At 42.2% G+C, this 25,051-nt stretch overlaps 1 protein-coding gene across 3 annotated transcripts in view; it reads left to right on the forward strand.

The window, feature by feature from the left end:
• Nucleotides 1-25,051, forward strand: part of ttyh2 (tweety family member 2) — a 70,663-nt gene that overhangs the window by 7,673 nt on the left and 37,939 nt on the right. For all 3 annotated transcript variants that reach the window (XM_037755538.1, XM_037755539.1, XM_037755541.1), the window contains exons 2-3: nucleotides 8,987-9,159; nucleotides 21,783-21,894. In XM_037755538.1, the coding sequence (XP_037611466.1) occupies nucleotides 8,987-9,159; nucleotides 21,783-21,894 (285 nt within the window). The remainder of the gene's footprint in view (nucleotides 1-8,986; nucleotides 9,160-21,782; nucleotides 21,895-25,051) is intronic.

The raw sequence follows: 25,051 nt of genomic DNA on the forward strand, positions 1-25,051 counted from the left end.
AGCTTTTATCTCGCTATTACGGCGGCCTCGACCGATACGGGATAAATGAACAAGCCACAGACTGTGCTATTCAATTACAGGAGCAAACACGCGCTCTTAACACACTCGATATTTCTGCTTCATTGGCTTTTCTTATAGAGATTCCCTGGGAACAATGTTCCACGCGAGTGCAAACAGTCTCCTCCTCCTCATCCAGACCTTTCTGTTTCTTCTCTTGTCTTTGTTTCCCCTCCCTCTCTCTCTCCTGCTTTTTCTGTGTTCCTCAGCATTTCCTTCACCTTCCCCCCTTTTTTCTCCATTGATGTTAGACTCTCACATACCGATCTAAATGGATGTGCTGTTGTGTCAGATCCGCTCATGTGTGGAAGACTGAGAATTTCTGTGAAGTCATGAAGATGAAATATATATTTTCCCACTTTTAGACAAAAAAGATAATGTGCTTCAAGTGATGCTGTTACTTTGATTGTACTGCAGCAGTGATTTCCTAATTTTGTGTTCTCAAATATTTGATTGTTCTTTTCGCAGCAGCTCATCTTCACACAATGCCTTTACAATTTCACTGATTACAGCTGATTTTGACAACTGGATGTGTTTAGTTTTGGGTGATAGAAAGTGGAAAAATGATGCATACTAAGTGCTGAAAAATCCATTATCTGTTCAGCTATCACATCCGCTCTGATTGCATTGGAAATTTAACAGCTCCTATTGCCTCCTCCTCCTCTAATCAATCTTAAATCTGTCATTCTTGACTTCCGACCTCTTTGTCCCACTTCAGCCTGTGAATGACTCACCTCAGCTCAGCCTCTGTAGCTGTCATCATGTCCCTTTTTTCCCAACTTAGCCCTTGTTTATGTCATGCATACATAGAAAAATGCACTCCCAGTGTCCCCTCTGGCTCTCCAGAAGGTCATTAACCCCAATCTGTCTCCGTAGAGCTCGAAGCCAGTGATTAGCATCCCCCCGATTGGCTGTACTGTATGGCCGTGGTCTGTACTAATAAGGCAGTGCGTCCATCCCTCAGTGCTGATCTAACAACATGTAAACAGCATACGGCAGCATGGATGCATTTTCTGCTTTTCATCGTGTCATGATTTTAGTTTGGTGATGAAGAGCTGAACTGGGGCAAGTGGATTCACGCAGCCAAATTCCCCTCCAGCAGAGACAACAATGAAAGCTACAAAAGAGGGGGTTGGGCTTCCTTTGTTGTGGGGGTGTAGCATCAAAATCCCAACCTCTGACTCCCCTCAGGGAAAGGTTTGGGCTTTGGGTTCAAAGAGGGTGTCAAGGAAGGGAGAAGAGAGCGCATCGCTGCACTCCAAAGGTGTCCCGGCCTGCACAGAACCACAAAGAGATTCATTAAGGTTAATACAGAGATAGTTTCTGTTACCAAAACTGAAAATCTTAGAAAATGAGCACCCCACAAAGCTCCTGAGACCCCTCACTTTGTTGTGTTGGGGGCAACAAAGCAGCGCAGTGTAACAGATAGGATCCTTTAGCAACGACGCCCCTTCTTCCTCCCTTCTCCTCCTCCTCCTCCTCCTCCTCCTCCTCTCATCCATAACCCATGGGTCGCTTTGCTGGGACTTAATGGCGTCCCAGCTGTGAACATGGGCAGGCCCAGCCGAGTGCACTCTGCCGGAAAGAGCCCCCCTCCCCTCCCCGGTCCCGAGGGCGTTCACCCGAGTGTCAGAGTGCGACAGGCAGCAGCATGGAGGAAGACAGTGAGTCGGACTGCTCCATTGATCGGTGTGGAGGGGGGGGGGCTTTTCTTCATAGTGATGATGCCATTTCTCAAGGCGCTCGGCAGCCTACATTCAACCCTGCATGGCAGGCTACAAATTCATTATATAAAGTGTTGTTATACTGTGAAGCATGTTGAAGGTATCAAAGGAGGAAATGTCAGAGGAATAATTTGTTTGGCTGCTTCACAATAAGATTTCTAAAAAGGAAACTGTCTTGTTTTTGTTCTTTAAAGGGGCACTTCTGCACACAAATCATCATGATCATGATCTTTTTGGTGTGATTTATGACCCAATATAAAGATTAAAGATAGCATTACACTGGGTAAAAGTAACAGGGATTTTGACCCAATGAAAATGTAATTATGACATTGTTAGTGGGTCAAAAATAACCACATGGTATGGCTGAATAACCCAATGGTAATAATGACAACAGCACTAAAACTGGATCAGAATATCCCACTGTTTTGGGCGTTATTGGTGACCCTGTGGTTTTTATACCCATTAGTACTAGGGGTGGGGAAAAAAAATTTAAACAGCACAGTATCGCGATATTTTATGTGACAATATTGTATCAATACACGGACGTCAAGTCTCAATCTTTTATTCTATAAACTATTAACCTCTTAACAATCTGACCACTATTCTGACTTCCAGATGTTGTAGTGAGCTCAGTCTTAAAGCTAAAGTGGAGATACTGGTATCATATGAAAGTAGAAAACCTAAGGAATCCATCGAATTGAACCATGTCACGTTGACTAGTCTGGAAGAATGCTAAATAACGCTCCAAAGTTACGCTAAATTTTGTTGAGGAAAAACTGGCCTGGCCATTTTCAAAGGGGTCCCTTGACCTCTGACCTCAAAGTATGTGAATGAAAACTGAGATAGAGATAGATGAAACAGATGTTGACAAACTGCATAATTTGCAGTTGAAAAAAGCTTATAAATAGCATATTGCAAAATGTTTAAAATCGCAATAAGATCGTATCTTGACTGAAGTATCGTGAGAATATTGTATTGTGGGGCATCTGGTGATTTCCACCCCTAATGAGTACTGGGTAAACTTTACAGAGTACTGGGGCGGTGCTAGTTGGACCGAGTACTGGCTACCACGATTGACACAAATTAAAATTGACGCAGGCTAAAAGTTAGACTAAAACCATCTGTACTGATTTCGAACAACAAGAAGAGGCTCCTGCTGCTCACCAGGCTTCCACTTTTAAGGTGGAATTTCCGTCTTCGTCCATGTCTTCTTCCTTCTCCAACTGACCTGACACCCGTTTAACCCCTATCACGTTGAAGGAATGTCACCGTCCATTCAGGCCACACACACACACATTGTACATCGTTGCACACACTTTGCCTGGAGACCTCCTCCACCTACGCACAGCTGTCTGCCACCTGCTGTGGAGCAGTCATGCTAGCGGAAGACACTTCATATCGCTTAGCGTGCGTTTTGCAGTACTCCAAGCTTGTTGAATTCCACTGTCACACACACGTGCCTTCGTCCTGCTTAGCAGATGCACGGCAGCAGATGGAGGTGCTTTCCGTCTCTATATATTAATTATGGTCACTACTTGTTTATTATAAATAGATTTTCAATGGGCGCTCAGCATAAGGCACAGACTCTATACCACTTAGACTGTTATGAGTTGGCATCAGTCTGGACATGCAGCACATCCTCCACCACCTCCTCTGTGTTCCGTCTCGTTCCATTCTGCTCCAGTAAAGCAGCTTTTAACAGTGGAGTGCCCATCAAGAGGTTTTTATTCAGGTCAGGTTTTCTGTGAGTAAAACAGGCCATTCCTTTATGCATAGACTTTGAACATTTGGAAAAACTTTCCACAAGAAATCTCTTTTCAGAATCTTTCTGATGAAATGAAGTTGCGTGACTTTGAGGCTTTAAATATGGATGGATTCTATTATTGATTATTGGATGATATTGGATTTAAAGCAGGGCTTTTGTACTGGATTTCCAGCAGATCACACGATAATGCTCAAGGCAAAAGTGCGCAATAAGAACGCCGTTCTTGCTTTTGGCGTGTCATTTGTACGCCATGTAGTCTGCACTGACTTCAGTGTAAATGCATTTGCATAAATATGCTACGCACAGAGCTGGTGATGTAGAATTAAATGTGAGAAAGACAGGTTATGGCGGTCGGGAGGGGAGGTGGATGGGTCCAACAAACACAGGACTTTAAACCAGGAGACCAGTGTTTTGTTTTGTACGTTACATTAGTACCGTTTGTGACGTGTTTTTTAGCGACGTTTGTGATGTGTTTTTTTAACGACGTTTGTGACGTGAACATTATCCCGCTTATTAAACAGCTATTTACTTAAGAAATCAATAATTTGACACAAAAACGGTCCGCCAGAGTCCGACATCAGATCTGCAACCATAGCAACGGTCTGTTATAAAGAAATAACTGAACTTGACCAATCAGTATTCAACAAAGCCAGGCGTGTGATATTCACGCTTCAGCGAGGCAAAACGTGACGCTGACACGCTATCCTCTGATGGACAGGTGGGTTTATTACACACTTTAACATGATAAGAGGTTGTGATTTCATGCTAAAATGATTAGTAGATTAATCAATTACTTGACTGACAGAAGCTTAATTGACAATTATAATTGATTAGTTGTTTAAGTTGTTGTCAAGCAACATCGACTGGTTCCACCTTGAAACACAGGACTTTTGGTTTAGCATTTTTCATTATGTTTCACATTTTATAGATAAAACAAATCGATTAATTGAGAAAACACATAGAAAATGATCTGTATCCCTAATTGGATGTACTTCATGAACTGGCAGCTTTGCAGATTTGTATTTGTGAGTAACAGATGGCTCCAAAGTTCCTCTTGTGTTGATTGTGCTGAGTTCACCTACGTGTCGTTCTCTGAATTACTCATCCTTTCATGAAGAGCGTATGGCTGATTTTTCCTGCCATGCACTTGTGTGTTTATTTTGGTAAATGCGTAAAATAAATTGTAGCATTATGCAACGTTCCCGCCCTCAGGGGGAAGCCGTCTACAATGGACTCGTAATGGGAGAGAAACTGGGCCGTGCGCTGAGTGATGAAGAGTGTTTCTGAGGTAGCCATGTGGATGAGGAAGCTGTGTCTTCCCATGATTGTCTTCCTTTCCTGTGTGTCTTCACTCTTTCCCCATCCACGCCCGGCTGTCTCAGTGTTTTCATTACCTACGATACTCCCTCCATCACGCTGTCACCCTGTCTTCCCATTGCTCTTTTTCCTCATCTCCTACTCCCTCCACATCCACATCCTCACCTCGGGGATTGCCTTTCCGCTCAGCTAGATCTTCCTTCCTTCCTTTCTCTCCTCGTGTCATTGCCTCCAGCCTCGTGCTCACCCCACCCCCCCGTCTGCTGGGACAATAGAGAGGAAACAAAACTGAGAGGAGTGGGCCTCTTCTTGACTTAAGAATGAGTAAGTAAGGAGAAGGGTGTTAACATATCGAGTCTGCTTTTATGGGGATCCACTCAGACCTAATTCAGGTAGCAGTTAAGTGGTCGGAGCTGCCAATTTGATTTTTTTTTTTTTAACCAAAGAGCGACTGTGTGCACACTCCGGTTGGTAAAAGATAAATGGTGTTTTTAAACTTAATGGAAGGTTGGAGCACTTGGGAAGTGATGGTTCCAGGTTGAGGTTGTGTGCTGTGTGTTTTAGTGCAGGTGCAGTTTCTGTGTGTGCGACCTTTCACTGAATGGATGCTACATTATTCAGAAGCCATTATTTTTGCGCCCTGAGAAGAAAGGACAGTACAGAGACAGAGAGAGAGAGAGAGTGATGGACAGAAAGAAAGTGTTGTTTTAGCTATAAAAGCTTTGGAATAAATGTTTCTCCAAATACATTTGAGAGATCCTTCTAAAGCCCCGTGCAGTTTTTAAATTATACAACGGCTTTTGAGCAGGTTTAGAGGCTCAAACACCATGAAATTTAGGCACCTGATTGGACGAACGCTTTCCCTCGTGGGCTGCTGCTCCCAGCTTTCAAACGGGAACCAACACGGCGGCTCGTTTGAAAACTTTCTTCTCTTATATCATGAAAAGAGTTCACCTAAATGTGTTTCTGAAAACATTTTATGCGAGAAATAAGCCATGCAGTTGCTGAATCTGTCCTTATTTTGGATCGACAACGTTTAGTTTGAAAGTTTCTCGGGAGTTTCCAGAGGCGGCGAGTTGCACCGGACGCCCCTGATTTGCATAGAGTAGCAAAGGCCTGAACTTCATGCAAATGAAGAGCGGCCAAGGTGACGCCCCGTCTCTTAAATCGCGCCGCCACCACTTCCAGAATGCATTGCATAGTATGTGGACGCTAGGCATGAACGTAGCAAAAGTTTTAGGTTTTAAAAGTGTGGATGTTGCCTTAAAGATAATATAAAGAAAAAGTTTATTCCTCTGATGGTCCGTGTTCACCCTGAGGAGCCCCAGCCTCTGCTTCTCCCCCCGCCCTCCTGCCACATTCCCTCCTTTCTCTGCATCTCCTGGCTGCAGGGGAATCACAAGACAGAGGCATGGCAGTGTAAGCAGGCCCGTCACATGCTGCTTAATTCAAATAGGCTGCGATAATTCGCCCTTTCACTCGTCCTCCGTCGCCGTCGCGAGGGAACCAAACTAACCTGCGCGTTACCATGACGATAGGAGCGTCTGGGTGGCCCAGCGTTTGTGTGTACGTTCAGCGGGAGTCCCCCCCCTCCCCCTTTTTCTCTTCCTCTCTCTGTCGAACAATCTCCCCGTGTTCATATCATCCACCTGCGCCCCACATCTCATTTACCGTGTTCACCTCAATTACACCCACTTCACGCTGACTCTCATCACTCCAAAACGCCACCCCCTCCCTGCCCTCCACGAGGAGACGAGGAGCGTCTCTTTGTCTCACCTTGGTTGCCATCCATCTGTCTGAGCGCACCCATTAACACATTTACAATCTCGTCTCCTTAAACTGCGGCGCTAAATTTGCCACTAATCTCCGCACCTATTTTATGGGGCGCTGGAGAGGATGAGGAAGGTGATGGAGGTCAATGACGATGGTGATTGCCCCCCGGGCATCCTCCCTTTTTCTTTCTTTGTCAGCAGATGTGTGGCCATCTACATGAAAGGCATGTAGCCGTGTAATGGGACAAGATGAGGCACGGCACCCCAACAGATGGAGTTAGGAAGAGGAGCGAGAATAGATGATAGAATAGAGACGAAAGTGCGAAAGGAGTGAACACACATAATAATGATCGCTATAAATATCTTGTAGTTGTGTTTTTGCTTTTTTTTTATTAGCAAAGTCGACAGCAGAGGGACTTTGTCAGATGATATAAACAGCTGTTTTGAGGCTTCTGGAGGATTATTCAATTTACCTACCTCTTTATAGCCATCGTTGACATATATCCTTCCATTTCTGGGGTTTTAATCCCTCACAATATCACAGCTTGAGAACAGATGGCTCAGCACCAAAAATATTTCAGATAAACTAAAGAAAAAAAGGAAGAGTAAAGAGGGGTGTGGGGGGGTGGGGGTGGGACTGAGCTTCAATAAACCCATCTGTGAGCAGATGGATGCGGATTCATTGGAGGCTGTTAGAGGACAGTCTCGCAGAAGGTGCGTCGGGGGGCTGGAGGAGGGAGAGAGGAGTCGATGCAGAGACGTATGAGGAGGTGTCTGCTCTCCAGCTGGAGACAGGGAGGATAACAAGCTCCCAGAATGCAGCTGGTCTCGTTTCTGGGGGCTGGTGAAGACATACTCATTAGGTTTTTTTTTGTGTGTGTCTTTATTACCGCACTAATCACAGTAACTGTTGATGCTAGTTTGTAATATTTTGTTTGGAGTCACAGAACATCCTGACATTCGCAGAGGGCAGGGATTCATCTGATTGTCATTTTGAGATTCGGTACAGTTGAAACATGTTAAATTGAAGCCAAATGAAAATGAAGTTTTTTTGCTGACAATATTTTTATTGTACTTTCACGTAAGTAGATGTTTGAATGCAGGAGTTTAAAGGGATAGTTCAGGTGTTTTGAAGTGCTTATCCATAGTCAGTGTAGGTAGTCGGCACTCCCCCTAGTTTGGAGAAACAGACAGGAGTTACCGCACAAAAGTAAAACAATGTACAGCTGTGGATGGGGCCGGAAGAAAAACGTATTCTTGACACCTAAAAAAACTTCAAAAAGTCAATTTAAGTGTACGCTATATTTCGAATATTTTCACCACTTTACCTTGCCGTGAGGCAGCTATACACAATCTATGATTCTGACGGGGAATTGAAGCCGTTTGTGTCATTGTGTGACTTTGGTGAATCCGAACTAACTACACTTTGTTTGTTTGTGTCACACAATGACACAAACAAACTACCCGATCGAGGCAGCAGTACACCAGCAATCTCCTGTGTTCTACGAGGTAAAATAACTGTTTTTTTCAATGGAGTCTGGTCACTTTGGCGAGAACGTAGATGGATACAACTGCTTCAGTTCCCCATTGGAAAGCGCTGTCCGACGGCAAGGTAAAGCAGTGAAATATTCTAAATATATTGTACCCTTAAACTGATATTGATTTTTTTTAGGTGGGCCTTTCTTTTAGGTGTCTAAAATACATTTTGCTGCTTCCCCCGTCCAACGAAAGTACATTGCTTTACTTCCATTCACCTCCAAACTGGGGGTGTATCGACCGTCATCTACTGTGTGTAATACACTGACTATGGATAGAAAGTACCTCATACAACCCCACTTCAAAACACCTAAACTATCCCGTAAAGTATTTTTTACATGGTGAAGTAAAGGATCTTCTTCCACCACTGTGTACCTGTTAACTTGTTCCTGAATGCATTTTTGTTTGCATTACTGTACTTGCTCTATATATTTTGCTTACTATTTATTTTTCCTGATGTAACTGCTGCACATATCTTAACATATTCTTGTTACCACTTCCAGTTTATTCTGTTTATTACCCCTATACATATGTACAGCACTCTGCACTGCTGGTTAGATGCTAAACTGCATTTATTAGTCTCAGTACTTGGACTCTATGCAATGACAATTGAATCTGATCTAATGCAATCTAATTATAATGTGCTACATGGACATGAATATGAAATTACATTGCCTTGCTTTTAATGGCCAATTTCTCAAAAACTAAAGTTACGTAAAACTTGTGAATTATCATGCTGGCAAGCATTAGTCACAAGTGACCTTACATTCCACTTCAGTCATGTCATGTCATGTTTCTCCCGTCTCTCTCTGTAGTCTCTCATCTTCCTGGGCTGCGTGGCGGCCGCCGGGCTCGGCCTCAACCTGCTGTGTCTGGCCATCTACCTGAGCTGTCTGTGCTGCTGCCACAAAGACGAAGAGGAGGAGAGCAAGAAGCCCAACTCTTGCTGCGTCACCTGGTCCGCCGTCGCCGCCGGCCTCATCACATGGTGAGAGAATAGAAGACGTTTTGACTAACTGCTGATTACTGTGCAGACACACACACACTCTCACTCTCCGTTGATGTCTGCCGTCCTGCGTGTTTTCCCATTTTCTTTATTGGTCACTCAGTATTCCTAACGGGGGAGCTGTAAGTGTGCTTCCACTGCAAAGACTCACATTTTGTATTCCCACTCGAGTTAGTTCTCTGTATATTTGTCCATACGTCTGTTTGTCTCTGTTCTCCTATTTGTATTCTCAAGGTGTCTCTTTCTTGTCTACATGCCTTTCATGCCACCTCTCTTTTGAAATACGCTAAGCTTCTATTTGCAGTTCTGCAGATACTTGTGCTTTGGGTTCACAATAGCATAGGCAGTCGTCTTTATTTCATTCCTTTTGATGAGATCAGTCTTTGATCTGTCTCATGCTAAGTCGCTTTTTACTTCTGTGAGACATAGATGTGGATGAAATCTCTCTGATAACCCTTACCCTTTCCACATTTTTGTATGATTTGTGTGGTGTAAAGAACCCAGACATAAAAAATGCACAAAAGAGTGGAAGTTTTTTTTTATATTTGTACAAGCTTTGTTTCCTTTGAACATCTGTCTGGACATGTGTATTTAAAAAACAGCTGCTGATAGGAAGCTGTGGCCTCTGGTTTGAGAGGATATTGTGGTAGAAGTTGTCCTTGTGTGGGTGTATAATGAATATTCTGCTGACAATGTGCATGACTGCCTGCCAGACAAGTCGCTCTTCACTGTGGTGTCTTCAACCTCTGGATGGGATGCATCAACTCAGTCTGCAAAGTACTATGCAAAAAAAATGACACGTAGGCGGATAGGTAACTATACAGTATACAATATATGAGACAAATGCAATAATCTCTCTGCTGTCACTGTGTGTTACTTAAAGGTTCTCTATATGATATCCAAAGCATTAATATAACATCAAACAACTATTGTCTATGTGAAGATATAGAGGAGTAATGTCTACCTGAGCAGAGAATGAAGTCTCTCTCCCTCTGTGTGTGTTGTAATCTGAGCTCCTTGCTTTGTTGACATAGCCGGGCTGGCCATGCATGCCTTTTAGTGCATGTGAGCGTTGCACTGCTCTCATACGGCGGTTACAGCTGATAACGTCACTGTCGCGGAAGCGTATCAACCATCCTCCGGTTCCCACTCAGGTTAACACTTATTGGACGCGATGCGAACGAGCGAATATCAGATTGTTTCAGTTTTTTCCAAATGAAGATGTCTTAACCTGCTCCGTGCGTCAGCGAACAGGCAAAGCAGCGTGTCGCTTGTTTGAAAAAACGCTTGCCCCGGCTCTATTTATGCAAAGTGTCACGCTGACCTCCGACCTATTTTCACTGGTCAAAATCGCCGCTGACAGTAACAGACAGTTAATCAGCATTGGCGCTGGTAGTGGCTAGAAGGGAACCAGCAAACAGGGAAAACTGTCGCGAGATTGTTAAGGTTAGGCATTGACCTCGAATGGTTGAGGTTAGGACAGGTCGTCGGGCAGCGAGTCTCACAAGAGTTTTTGCAAGTTTTCCCAGATCTCAGATCAGATTTCGCAATTTACGGGCTCCCTTCTACACATGACCATATCGCTCTCTCTATGTAATAGAGAGTGACATAGCTTGTAGTATAATTTTTCACGCTCCGTTCGCCAGAGTTCGCTCGGTCGCTGCATGTTAGGAAGAGATGTAACACTGTTAGCTCTGTCAGCACTGCTGTCGCCATGTTGAGAGCCGTGCGGAGACAATAGTAATGCACCCAATCTCTCATTTAGCACCTTTAAAGTACAGGCTGACAGATATAGAGAAAACAAGAGAAAATAAAATAGCGCTAAATCATGTGTTATAGAAATATTTTAAAATATTACAGTGATTATATACATTTGAAAAGATGCATGTAAAGTGCATGCAGGTCACTACCCAACCACATACGTCATTGTCTTGATAGGAATATTATACGGGTCTTGAAACTAAGTACTGCTCAGAAATTATAATGGAAACTCTTACAACACTTGTAAATAACATTTCCCCCCAGCTTAATGCTCACCTGAACTAACAGGCTGTAAAGTTGATCAAGCGTAGCCTATTTGTTTTACCTCTATAAAACACCTCCTGTTCACATCGCTGGCTGTATAACGCAGCACAAATAATGGAAAACAGGTCACAGGCCACTAACGGTGAGTAAAATTTAAATGTCCATTAGTCCCATTAGCAGAGATCTGGTGTCACCATCACAAGATGAATTTCAAGCTAAATTATCATGTCTTATGTATGAAGAAATGGAAATTGTTCAATAAGCCACTTAAGTGATTCAAATGAGACCATTACTACCAGAGGAGAAATGTTTCCTTATTTTGAAGATGATATCTGAACCAGTGTGAGATGTGATTTGTTTTGGCTGGAGGCGGCTGGATCTCATCAAGTCTGTGGTGAACTGAAAACTTTTCCTGATGTGACATGACATTATGTTTAGCTGTGATAAAGATGCATGATATCAGTGGGTATTATATATAGCCTTTAGCTGATGTGCAGACGACCTGCGGTCCGTTCATTATTTCTACTTGGATCCAACTTTTCATTCTGTTAACATCCTGCTGCTGTGGCAGACTTTTTAAAATACTTTATTTTGAATGAATACAATACAATAATGCAAATAAACAATGATATTTCAAATTAAATGCATTGGTAAAAATGCATAAAAGCAAATGAGGATAAAAAGTAAAAACATAAAATGGAACAAATTAAGCAAGGGGTCTTGAATAACCCGTGATAATGACCCGCTCGCTGTACATTATCCCGCTTATTACACAGCTACTTCCTAAAGAAATCAATAATTTGACACAAAATATTGATTTAAAAATTATTTTATTGATATAATTATAAGAGAAATAGTCTGTTAGATTCTACAGTTGGAACTGAGTCCATAGCAACGTAAATCTGTAGTTTAAATTTAGCTTACTCGTTGGCTATAATTCATATTAAACTGAACATTTCCGTTGATGGTGAGGTGAGACGAGGTGAATGGGACTTCTTTAGGAATATTAATGTTGACGTGTTGTCCTCATTCATCTCTACGTCTCCTTCAAACACAATTGTTACTAATGTTACAGCTGTAAATAGATAACTATAAATAGATAGTAACTTAAAAACATACAATTGGGAGCGCAGTCTCACAGATTTAATATAGTTATTGTCTTAATATATAGCTCCATTTCTTTCTTTAAAGTCATGAAAGTGAGGTTTAACTTAAGCAAATTTACATTTATGAATGTTGCAACAATCATAATGAGATTGATTAGAAAATGCTGTCTCTCATATATTGTGTTGAACCTTAAAGGTACAGTGTGTAGGATTTGATGGCATCTAGTAGTGTGGTTGCGGATTGCAACCAAATGAGTACCCCTTCGCTCACTCCTCCCTTTCCAAGACTTCGGTAACGGCTCATTCTAAGGTAACGAAAATACAACAGTTCTTAGTTTCAGGTGATTAAACACTAATGAAAACATAGTTATGAATATTATATTGCATTTCTGCTAATAGATCCCCCCCAAATGCTACACACTGTTCCTTTAAAGAAGTGGAAGTTCAAAGTTACAGATAACTGTGTCAAACTTGCAAATCAACGCGTAATGCTGCTAATAAAGATTACAAATTACAGGGGCATAAATTCACTTACAGTCTGTTATAAAAGCACCAAAACACTGATGCATCACAGTCAGCACTTCCACCACCAGATAGGCCCGATTAGGCCGGTCAATGAGATGTACTCTCCCCTCAAAGCAGCTAATTGAATTAGTTGCCAGAGGAGTGGATACTTCTCTCAACATGTGACAGTCATGTTTAGCAACCAGTCGGTAATATTAAATTAAGCCTCGAGCATCATCGTACATTTATCTGTTTTTCAGAGAAGGTTAATTGTTAAATGGATATCCTGAGAGCTCAGCACTGCCGGCCAGCTGAAGCTTCTGTACCACACCAATGATTTACATCCCCTCTCTTCTTTGTCACGTTTTGCCCACATCTACTGAACGCCATTTAATAAAGTGCAAATGAAAAAAAAGAAAGAAAATAAATGCTTATCCAACAGAGGAAACATTTAAAATATTCAAATCTAAATGCTGGTCGCTAAAAGCACAATGACGAATATTCTGTATGTCAAATTACCTTTTAAATCACGACGAGGAGAAACAGCACTAAAGCACTAATCATACAACACTTAGCTTGATGTCGCACACATTTATTCAAGCGGTTGCGAGTGGCTTCTGTTCCCACCCAGTCCACCAGTCTTCATTACGTGATATTTAATTATTCATGTGCAGTTTCTTAAAATGTAGAGTGACTCAAAAAGTGGCAGCCCGCATCTCATTAAAGATGTATGTTGCAAAAAATCAAAAATGAGGAAAAGAAATACAGCTGCAAGCAGCAAGTAGAAGACAAGGACTGCGGGAACTGTTGTGTGATGACATGCAGTATATTCTAGGGGTGTAAGAAAGTATCCGTACACATGAGTATCACGTTATTATGTTTTGTTATACTGTGTTGATTCTCCAAAACACTGTATTGATTTTTTTTAATTAACCTCTTAAAACTCTGACGGATGCTATTTGATCTTTCAGAGGTTGTAGTGGGCTCAGTTTTAAAGATAGACTGAAGATACTAGCATCATATGAAACTAGAAAACCTAAGGAATACATTGGTACCAACCATGTCATACTAAGGAGGCTAAGTAATGCTCCAGGGTTATGCTAACTTGGCGAGGAAAAACTGGGATAGCCATTTTCAAAGGGGTCCCTTGACCTCTGACCTCAAGATATGTGAATGAAAATGGGTTCTATGGGTACCCACGAGTCTCCCCTTTAAGGACCAGACACACCAAGTCGACATCAAAGAACTAGCGGCGTTGAAGGCAGACTGTTGCGTCGCCTCACGTCGCCTTTGTGTTGGCCGACAAGTTGCATTTGAACACACTGCGAAGTTGTAGCCGACGACCAGTTACTTACTGAAGACCGAGGACTGCAGTTATACAGGCCATTGTTATGATGCATGCATGAAACAAAGCGGCGTTTGCCGAACATTTTCATCCCACTCTCACTCACCACTTAGCTTCATTCCAGACAGCCATGTCGTTGTGAAAATATCGGAACAATCAGCTGAGATGAAGATGGAAAAATGAGAAGAGCCTTCTGTGTTTTTCCTCTTGCTTTCCTCACTTCCGTTTCTCTTCTCGTGCACTGATTTGTTTAAGCTGAACAGCCATCGACGGGCATCGCCGCCGATTCAACGTGCTGAATCGTCCGAAAAACCTCAGACACGGGCCGACAAGAGCCGACGGTGCGGTACACGCCGACAGACGCTCACCGACGGCCCCAAACTTTCCTAAAATTAGATTTAAAATTGCAATATATCACAACATATTGAATCGTTACCCCTGTATCATGATCAGATTCTTGCCAATACATATCCCTGGCATATTCACCGACAGTACATTCAAGTCTTGTTACATTTTGACTGGACAGATTGGCTCAAGATGTTGGATGAAGCCCTAATGAGTTGATTGCTTGGGTGGTGGATTAGATTAATCTGCAAGAATTCAACCCCTCTGAAGGAAATCATATCCATCTGTCTGGTCTTCAGCAGCTCAGGCTTCACGTGGGAACCTCTGTCATGTTGGATACTGTAAAGAAATACCTTGATTACTATAAAATATGTCATATATATAGGCTCAATAGTAATCCTATTAGTGACGTGTTTAGGTCTGGAGTAGATTTAAAGAGCTCGATAGGACTTCATAATGTGAGATGAAGTAAGAGGGAACGTCCTGTGGGAAATCAACTCTCCATGTGATTCCCAACTTTGATTATGTCAATCTGCCAGATATATGGAGTGATCGTCCGGTGGGTTTTCAATCAGAGTTCATTGGCTTTATTTTAATCTCATCAATCCAGATCCTCTTTTCACCCTCCCTTTACTCCTCACTTCTCTTTCCTTTCATTCCTGTCTCTTCTCGTCCTCCCTCTCTTCCTTCTGTCTCTGCTTAAAGTCTTGCAGTCCTCCGCCCTAATTATGTTTGACAGTGGCTGGAGCCGATACGCTGTGATGTCCGTCCTAATTAACACTGCGTGGTGAAACCAGAGCAGATATCGCTCAGCTGGCTGCGGTGTAGCACATTAGCTGTGTAATTATAGTGTACTGTAACTGATTAAGCTGCTCATACTGAGGACATGTGGACTGTAACAAAGGTACCGATGGTCTGGTTTACTAGAATAAAACCATGATAGTTTACAGTTTAGAAGATTACAAGTTAGGCCTGTCACAATAATTACGCTTTCGACTTATCGTACGATATAGACATGACCTCAATCGTTTTTGCTGACATCAATATTGCCCGTTGTGTTTACATGTTTAGCCCCTTTCACACAGAGATCCCACAATACTGCCGTAAAGAAGATCTGCCATTACGTTGCCATTACATCGCCATTGTGTTGGCTTTGCTTTTTTTTTTTTAGATTATTTTTTTCTTTTATGCCTATATTTATAGTGAGAGAGATAGTTATGAAAGGGAGAGAGAGAGAGGGGATGACATGCAGCAAAGGGCCACAGGTCGGATTCGAACCCCGGGACGTTGCTGTAAGGACTCGCAGCAGCAAAAGGGGCGTGACGTTAAACACAACTGCGGCGTGTGTTCATTTAGTCTCGCCATGCCGGCTGTCCCTTTTACACAGAAAACGGAATAAACAGCTTGGTTTTTGGCCGTCGCTCTCTTGGTTTTTTGCAACCAGAAGTGACACAAGAGGGTGGAGCTAAGTACAACTGAATGCTGAATAACACATTTTTTGGGTGACCAAAATGTTACAATTAACTTTCATGAACTGAAAACACACTGTGAAAGGGTTACACGGACAACTCTTAGACGCCGTGGTAGCGACCTGTCAATCACAAGGTAGCCACGCCCTAAAGCATCCCCTGCTTTATGGTCTATTTGACTCTAAATGGGACCATAATCTACTAAATGAACATCATGCTGTATTGAAGAAGACTTGAAACTAGTGATTGAGACCATAAACTCATGTTTACAATGTTTACTGAGGTAATAAATCAAGTGAGAAGTAGGCTCATTTTCTCATAGACTTCTATACAATCAGACTTCTTTTTGCAACCAGAGGAGTCGCCCCCTGCTGGCTATTAGAAAGAATGCAAGTTTAAGGCACTTCAGCATTGGCTTCACTTCTCAGACCCGGAGGTTGCCACTAGAATAAAAGTTTCCTTCTGTTAGTATTACTTCAAGTAGTCATAAAAGACACATGTGGGGTCATTAATAATAACACATTTTTGAGGACTATTAGGCTGTCCATGGGATTTTTTAATGTTTTGCCAATAATTTAAGACCTCAGAATTGATTCTTGTCCTTTCGACAGTCAGATATAAACCAGCAAATAGATGAAAATGTATAATACTTTCAATGAATTAGTTATAAAACGTTGTCAGTATCCTCCAATCTGCTCCAAATGAGTTTAATGAATGTAGGCAGTAGAGACACTGCTTATGTAAATGGGTCATCAGAAGTTACTTGAAATATTTATTTGTTTATTGTGATAGGTATCTGTTGCCAAGCGGAAATGAGAACAAGAAAAGGGAGAGAGAGAGAAAGGAAGGAAGGGAGAGAGCTGTCTGTTTGCATGATATCAGTGTCCTCCATTGGATCCCATACAGAAATGCTTTGGCACACAAGAAGCTTTTCATAGAACAGCATCAGCAATAAAAGCACACCAGCAGTAGGTAGCGTTTTAACGCCCTTGTTCATTTTTTTTTGGGGTCATTTATATTTAGTAACTCACAATTTATAACTTCATCTCACTTAAATTGGCTATTTTGGAAGTTCCTTAGCTCTGAAAATGGAGATGTGTTCATGCAAAATTTAGAAAGGAGCTATTTGTATTTTATATTTTAGGCTCATTGCTGCATGTTTTTTTTGTTTTTGGGGTGGTCCTTGCTGAGACTTCAGGAGGGCAGAGTAAAATATATCTATATTTGTCATCTCAGGAGAGTCATTGCTGCCATTTTGGGGCAAAATCTCAAATATTCAAACATGTCTGAGTCTATTAATAGTGGCCGAGGGCGTTTTGTTTCTGCCGCAGGCTGAAGCTTTTGGTTTCCTCTCTGAATTCCCCTCAATGTCTTTAGATCCACTTTGTAATTTATCAACATGACAGTTTGGACTTTAGCTCAGTACATGTCTACTCCCATCTATGATATCCTTTCTCTTTGAATTAGACCGTAGATAAAGGAGCAGCACTAAGGGAACTGGAAGAGGTAAAACGAGACACATCCTCTTCCTTTGCCTCTCCTGGTTTCCTTATAAAATAATTAGATTCTACCCTTAAAATATCTGCACGGTTCAAAGAAGTCCATGTTTCTCCCGGCTACTTTTCACCAGCTACATTTTGTCTGTGTTTAGACACAAAGAGATGAAAGGAGGAAAAACTCCTGTGGTATTTTTCTTTTTGTAGGCTAGGTGATGTTTTTCGGTGGGGAACAAAAAAATAAATGTGCCAGCATATGCGTCACCATCAGTAGATTATTATTATTATTATTAAATGTGCTGCATGAAGGGAGGCAAATCTTCTCTTTTATGTTTTTCTGCTTTTCTTCTGTCTTGCTCTGTTTGTCCCATTGTCTTCTTGTGTCATATTATTTGTTGTAAACTGTCTGTCATGTGTATTCAGTATACGCAGCCTGCTTATATCACTGTCAGTCTGTCTCTTTTGGTCTGTCTGTATCTGTCACTCGCTGTCTCTCCCAAAACTGAAGCTTTTTTTTCATGTCTGTTCTGCCTTCTCCTCCTAAATTCCTCCCTGCCTCTCCCTGAGGGTTATATTAAAACCTGCAGAGTGGGTGGTTTACCTGCAGGGGGTCAGTTAATGAGGCTCTGTCCTTGTTGTACTAAGTAGGAAAATAGCCCCCGTTGTTCCGCTCCGCCAGACGAACGTTGCAGGAAGCATCGTTGAGTGTGGATTCATAGTTTTCTGCTTATCTGGAGCATCGCGGAGGAGTCGGGAAGGGGGGGGGGAGGGAGCCACGAGGTTTAGGAGGCTGCTCTCGAGTCTCAATTAGGCTGCTTACCATCCCTTTGGTACTGACCCGACCCCGGAGCACATTTTGTGATGGGTCATTGGTGGTTTATAGCAGCCAGGGGTTCACCAGGGGGTACTTCTGTTGCAGTTGCTTTGGAGATACGTGGAAAGATTGTGCAGTAAAAATCACAAAATTGCATTTCAAAAACTCACATGGAGTCAGCTTTAAAGGACCAGTTAGGTGGATTTATTGGCAGAAATGGAATATAATATTAATAAGTATGTTTTCTTTAGTGTATAATCATCTGATAACAAGAATCCGCCATGTTGCTCTGTCTGCCATGTTTCTACAGTAGCCCAGAACGGACAAACCAAACTGTGTTAACTTTTCCTGCTTGGGCCGCAGTCGATAACCTTACTCACTCTCTCTCTCTCTCTTGCTTCACCACTCACTTCCACACACACTGTACGCACTGAGTCTGCTCCAAATGACCTACGCTACTCTTACAACAACTGGCTCCATTCGCGTTTTCGCGTCGGCCACCGTAGCTTTCCGACACCCTTGGCACACGGGAAAAAGGCTTCAGTTGGTTGCAATCTCCTCACCTCACAGCTAGATACCACCAGATCCTACACACTAAGCCTTTAAAGGGGACATATCATGCTCATTTAGAAGTTCATACATGTATTTTGGGTTTCTACTACAACATCAGTCTGAATATACCTGTATTCACCCTCTGTCTGAAACGCTTTAACGTTTTAGCGCCTGTCTCTTTAAGAAGCCCAGTCTGCTCTGATTGGCTTGCGAGCAAAGTGTGCAGTGCGTTCCTATACCCATACTACCATACTATTTAGTATGCCAGAAAAAAGTTTAGTATGTCCCAATTAGGGCTGTCAATCGATTAAAATGGTTGAGTCCACAGACCAATGGGTGACGTCACGGTGACTACATCCACTTCTCATATACAGTCTATTGTCACCCATGTTGAGCTGAATCAACACTTCTGAACACAAAATACTTCATAAAAGTAGGATCTACAATAGGTTGTGTTCTTAATAAACTGGTGACTCAGTGTATTGAGAGTTCCCCGAAAGGAAGTATGTCAGCGGAGGAGCTAAGCCATGTCATCTCCTGAGTATTACAGAACGGGACTTTCTTATATCTTCTGATCAGTTTAGTGTGATGACTGTGTGATGGTCTGAAGCATTACTCATCGCTGTGTCATTTAACGACTCGCTTCCCCTGAAATGTTTAGTTCCATACAAGGGTAATAATTTCCTCTGAAGTTAGCACAGGTGCTCTTTATTCCAGGTGAGGCAGCCCGCCTCTTCTATAAAACACTTTAGCATTTTACTGCACTGGTATTGTTGTTCGTTCATTCATCCCAAATGTAATATGGACATCCTTTTCTTTGATTGTGAGACATTCCGTATCTACGTCTTATTTACTTGTGGGGTTTATGTTGAGAATGTTTTGTTGCTGCTTTCAAATCCCATCATATAGCAGCACAATGCCGCAGCACTTTGGGGACAAAAGGAGCTCACAGAGACTACTTAAGAGTGCGCGTTGACGTCGGTGATTATTTTATTTGTGCCGATGCTCCAGCTGAACAAATGAAATCCTTGGATGACTGAACATGCAAAGGCGGTTTCAAAATTATGCACACACATTTCCAAACCATCACTATTGTATAATTTCTGGTTCAAAGAGTGTTGTTTACATAAATGAACACAGAAATCCAGCTCCAGCGCTTTATAGATACAGTATATTTGCCTTTTGCAGTAAACCATTCAGGTCTGAGGTTTGCATAAACACATCTATGAAAAATAGGGATGTGACGATCCACTTATCTCTTGATTCGAAGCTATCACGGTACTTGGGTGCCGATTTGATATGTATTGTGATTTTTAAGTATTGCGATTCGATATTACGATTTATTTTTGTTAACTTTTTTAACACTAGACCATGGGAAAAAGTTGAATCATACACTTCTAGAGACTTTTACTTTAGAAAACATCTAAATTGATACAGTAAAAATGTTTGATTTTCAGCATGTATGTAGTCAGAGATGTCCTGAAGTTAAATATATCAGTCATTGTCAGGCATTATTTATTACATTTTCCCCAGCAACCCAAAAATCAAAGAATAAACACATTTCCTTCACAAATTATTGGTATTTTCTTTTTAATTTATAAGGGACGTGTAATGTTTTACACTTCTGGTGAGTATAATCCAATCAATCTTATTTCCATATATGTATTTTGTATATACAGTTCCCTTTGTTAACACCTTATTTTGAAATCCGGACGTAGTCACACGTGTATACTTCCTCTAACTTCTCCAAGTCCGTCTCTAGCTCTCCCGTCAGCTCCGTTCTCTTTATACATCCATGGTCAGCTCCATCGGGGCCGTTTGAATGCATTTAACATAAATGTCAGTATCTGGGTGCGTAACAGTTGTAGCGTCGGCTTTGATTTGACCACGGAGATGAAAGTGAAGGCCGGCTTGACCGCACGTTACCGCGATACGATAACGTTTCCTGTCCATGACAGAGTTAGCATGCAGCTTGAGCCGTGATGTCTAGCTCTGCTTTTCCTGTCAATGTGTGAAACCCAAAGTGTTTCCATACTTTACTGGATGTGTAGTGTTTACCACGCTGGATGTAACATGTGAGTGTGCAGGTCGTATCCACGAGGACCCTCCGCTGTTTTCTGCTTTCTCGTTTCGGCTCGCTGCGGTTTGTTTTGGTTGACGGATACGGAATAGATATGACGTCACGTTAATCAAACTACAACAATAAAAGCGGGAACTTCCTTCTACCTCCTCATAGACTCAAATGAAGCAAATCTATAGATTTTTTTCAGATTGTTTTCCCACCCCTAATGAAAAGTAGGTTTTCTGCACACAGATTTAAGTTTCAGTCACTTATCTTTATGTTTCTAAATGTCCAAAAAGTAAAAGAGGCAAGTCATTCTTTGAGTCAGGCACGATGGTGCAGCACAGAAACATTTTATGAAACTCTGAATAAATCAAATTTTCATCTCTCCCACAACCTTAATTGTGATTCTCCAAGACGCCCCCCCAAGACACAAACATGGCAACTTTCCAATCCACTGCCATTCATTCTTATTTGGATGACTGTGTTCACCTTGACAATTAACTATTATTTCTGTCCCAAAGTGCCTCATTACCTTTGCATTTTTTTTTCTTCCCTGTTTATGCAAAAGTCAGGGTTGATGGAGGAATTGATGATGCTGCTTTATGAAATGCCAGGGCGAAAAAGACGGCATGAAATATTCATAAAATGTTGCTGTTTTCTGTTGCGCCACGTTGCTCGTAGGCATCTCTATCGCAGGAGGGCACCGTGTTTCAGAATAGAAAGAAAAAATGTTGCATTAATAAATGTGATTTTAAATCTGACTGAAAAGGACATCACCTCTGACACGGAGGATTTACAAGTCAAGCAGCGCTGATGTTGTACTCTGCTCCCCTCATTCATTCATCAAAGGCTCACCTGTCCCCTCATGCCTCTTTTCTCTGCAGCATCGCGGTAGGTGTGGGTTTCTATGGCAACAGCGAGACCAATGACGGCGTGTACCAGTTGACCTACTCGCTGTACAACGCCAATCACACGCTGGGCGGTGTGGACAGTCTGGTAGGTAAAACATTACAGTGTCATATGATGAATGTCTCACCTCATAATGTGTGTTTTTAGTTTCATTTCATGCAGTTTTATAGATGAGAGACTGAAACAAACAGCTCTGAGTGAAGGCTTCAGAGAGACTAGTGGTGATGCATTCACACACAAATACACACACGCAGAGGAGGAAAGCCCAGAGGACTCAATTTAGCATGCCTTTAAATGTTTTTATAGTCTTTTTATGGCTTTTTTACCGCTACAAATTGACAGCCTCTCCACACAAAAACTCTTTTACTCCCAGACAGACACCCTCACCCTCGCTGCTCCACCTTCTCCCAGCCGCTGTGGTCTCAGCAGAAACAAAGCATGTGTCTTTTCTTGTGCTCCCTTTTCCTATTTTTATCTGCCTCACTTCCCAACACAATACGCCCAAAAGTAGCTCGCTGTTTTTACAAATTTCACACGAGTGACAAGGCGTTTTTTTCTCCTTTCAGTCGAGAGTCAAACTCAAGTTAAAGCAGATGGATATTTTCTCCCTCTTGATTTTTTTCCCACACCAATGTTTTTGACTTTAAATGAATATTGAAGTTAACTGAAGACCATCTGGCGATTGGATCACACCAAACGCCAAATTGGGCCCGGGGGCGTAAAGTACCCCACTTCCTACCCCCGTACTTCCGGCGCCCTCGCTCAGATCACACCCATCTTCAAACTCAGCATTCATTTTGATCTCAACTACACACCTGTAAAGTTTCGTGACTGCATCTTGCACAGTTGTGACGCTATTGTGTTGACAACATCTGTCCACAGACAGACAGACAGAAATATAAACCTCCTCTGCATTTCCCGCTACTGCAGGTGTCTCCAGGACCTCATTTTGCCGCTTGCAGACAGATTTGCAGCTACAGTAGAGAGGTTGATCCCAGTTAGAGCTTTTAAAAATGTAGTTAAGGATTTGGAGGCTAATTCAATTGGAGTTTGTAATTGCTTCCACAGCTGGATCTGTTTCTTCCCGTCTGTCTTCCTGGGCATATGACTCTGTAGTTGTTTTATGTGTTTTTAATGTTTGCGTGTATGTTATTTGAAATTGAAAACACTTTATTGCTGCTCTCTTGGCCAGGGCTCTCTTGAAAAAAGAGATTTTCTAATTTCAGTTGGACTTACCAGAATAAATAAAGGTTTAATTAAAAAAAATGCCATGATGACACACACAAACACACACATACTCACAAAGTTAAATCAACACCAGCGACAAGCTGTCAGGGCTGGTAATTACCTGTCAACACTATTAGTGAAAGTACTTGTCAAGTTGGCTCGGCAATCCACAGTATTGTGTTGTCATCTGACACTTGAGATTTTGGCTGAAGTCAGACTCGCGTCACTAAAGTGATCATTTGAGAGACAACTTGGACTTGACTTCCAAAAACATTATTAACACAGTTATGAGATATTCAAATTTTGTCATTTTAAGAGTGAACGTGGACCTGAAGGACTGGAGATTTGCTTTGACAAGACTTAAGACGTGAGTCTTCTCTTGAGTGATTTGAGACCTGGGCAGATTGACTCGAGGCTTTGCCTTGAAACTTGTACAGTTTGACTTGATACAAGTACAAATTGGCTCGAGACTTGACTTGAGACTTGACTTGAACAGATTGATTTGAGACTTTTAAATATGAATTGAAGATTTGAAAGATTAGTTTGACACTTGTAATGATTAATTTGAGACTTGTACATACTGACTTGAGACTGTATAGATTGACTTGAGACTTTACTTGAGACTTGTAAAGTTTAACTTCAGACTTGACTTGAGACTGTGTCAAACAACATACCAGTCTGATGTCGTGCTGGTGCACATCAGCTGTGTGTCGTCTCCTCGGCGGTGTGTGTGTGCGACCAGCGTTGGTCCCGTGTCGGCGTTGTCGGCGCGGGGGCGGAGACCCTGAGTGACTTGCTGTCGAACAGTAGGGATTAAGTCTCCATCTGTGTTAATGGAGATTAATGTGGTGGTATGTGAACCACTTAGTGCGGTGACTCAACGCGGCCTCAGTAATAAACACGTTGGCTGAGAGGACCACAGCTCCACCGTACGACTCCTTCTTCTTATACGCTGATGGTGAGGGACCACAACCTCCGATTTGAATGGAGAGCAGTTCTGGGCTGTCTGGCTCTGATTGATGCACTTTATACATAATTTATTTAAACTGTGAGAACTCTGTGATTGCTGGAAGATCAGTGGAGCTGCTGTAGATCAGTCAGTTGGGATTAGCTCTCATGTGACGCATTAACCAGCGAACGTAACCCGTAAACAAGCTCGCCTTCTTGATTTACTCCATTTAATCGCTCGTATTACCTGAACACACAGAGTGATAGATACGTCTATTTGTCTCTTGTATGAACTGCTGTTATTCTTGTAAAGCACTTATCCACGTTCATTTCTCAAAGCCGTGTTAGCGAGAGGAGACGGATCATTAACATATAGCTCATCTGAAAGCTTGTTGGTGTGGTCCCTCTGGGACGTGTGAACTCGTGCAAACACATAATTGGACATGGTGGCCTTTATTTTAGCAGCTTACGCGCATGAGTGTGCTCGCCTCTCTCTGTGTGTATGTGTGTGTGTGTGCATGAGTGAGTTCATTGCACGCAGCTATAGACTGTTAAGGAGTCTAGTTCTTGAGTAGGGACAAAGAGCCCAGTGTGCCACACACAGTTCTCAGTCTCCCCCCACCTAATCAACCATGAGCCCGCGAGACAAAGACGTTTGATGGGGAAGAACAAGGAGCGCGACTCGCCTGTCTGATTGGCAGAGTCCTGATTGAAATCTGCATTGAAATCATTGACAATGACGGCCTCGCTGCCCTTTTGGCCCACACAAAACGCCTTTTAGCCCGACTCCAAGAGAGTTTAGAAGCGACTTCGCTTCTAAAGACCGAATCTATAAGAGAGGAAAAGGAAGGAAGTTAGACTCATTATCACTAGATGCTTTTTTTCTGGGCTACTGTTGAGAGGTTGATTAGTTACGGTCTGGAATATATGCATATGATGTGTTTATGCACACGGGAAACTCTCTTTAGTGAGAATGTCAATTAAACAAAACACTTGCATACAAAGAGAGGTGCAATTCAGAGACATTACGTTCAAATGCAAAAAGAAAAATCATCATCAGGGCTGTTAA

Source organism: Sebastes umbrosus, chromosome 20 (assembly GCF_015220745.1).
Source record: "Sebastes umbrosus isolate fSebUmb1 chromosome 20, fSebUmb1.pri, whole genome shotgun sequence".
In the NCBI taxonomy this organism is placed as follows: domain Eukaryota; kingdom Metazoa; phylum Chordata; class Actinopteri; order Perciformes; family Sebastidae; genus Sebastes; species Sebastes umbrosus.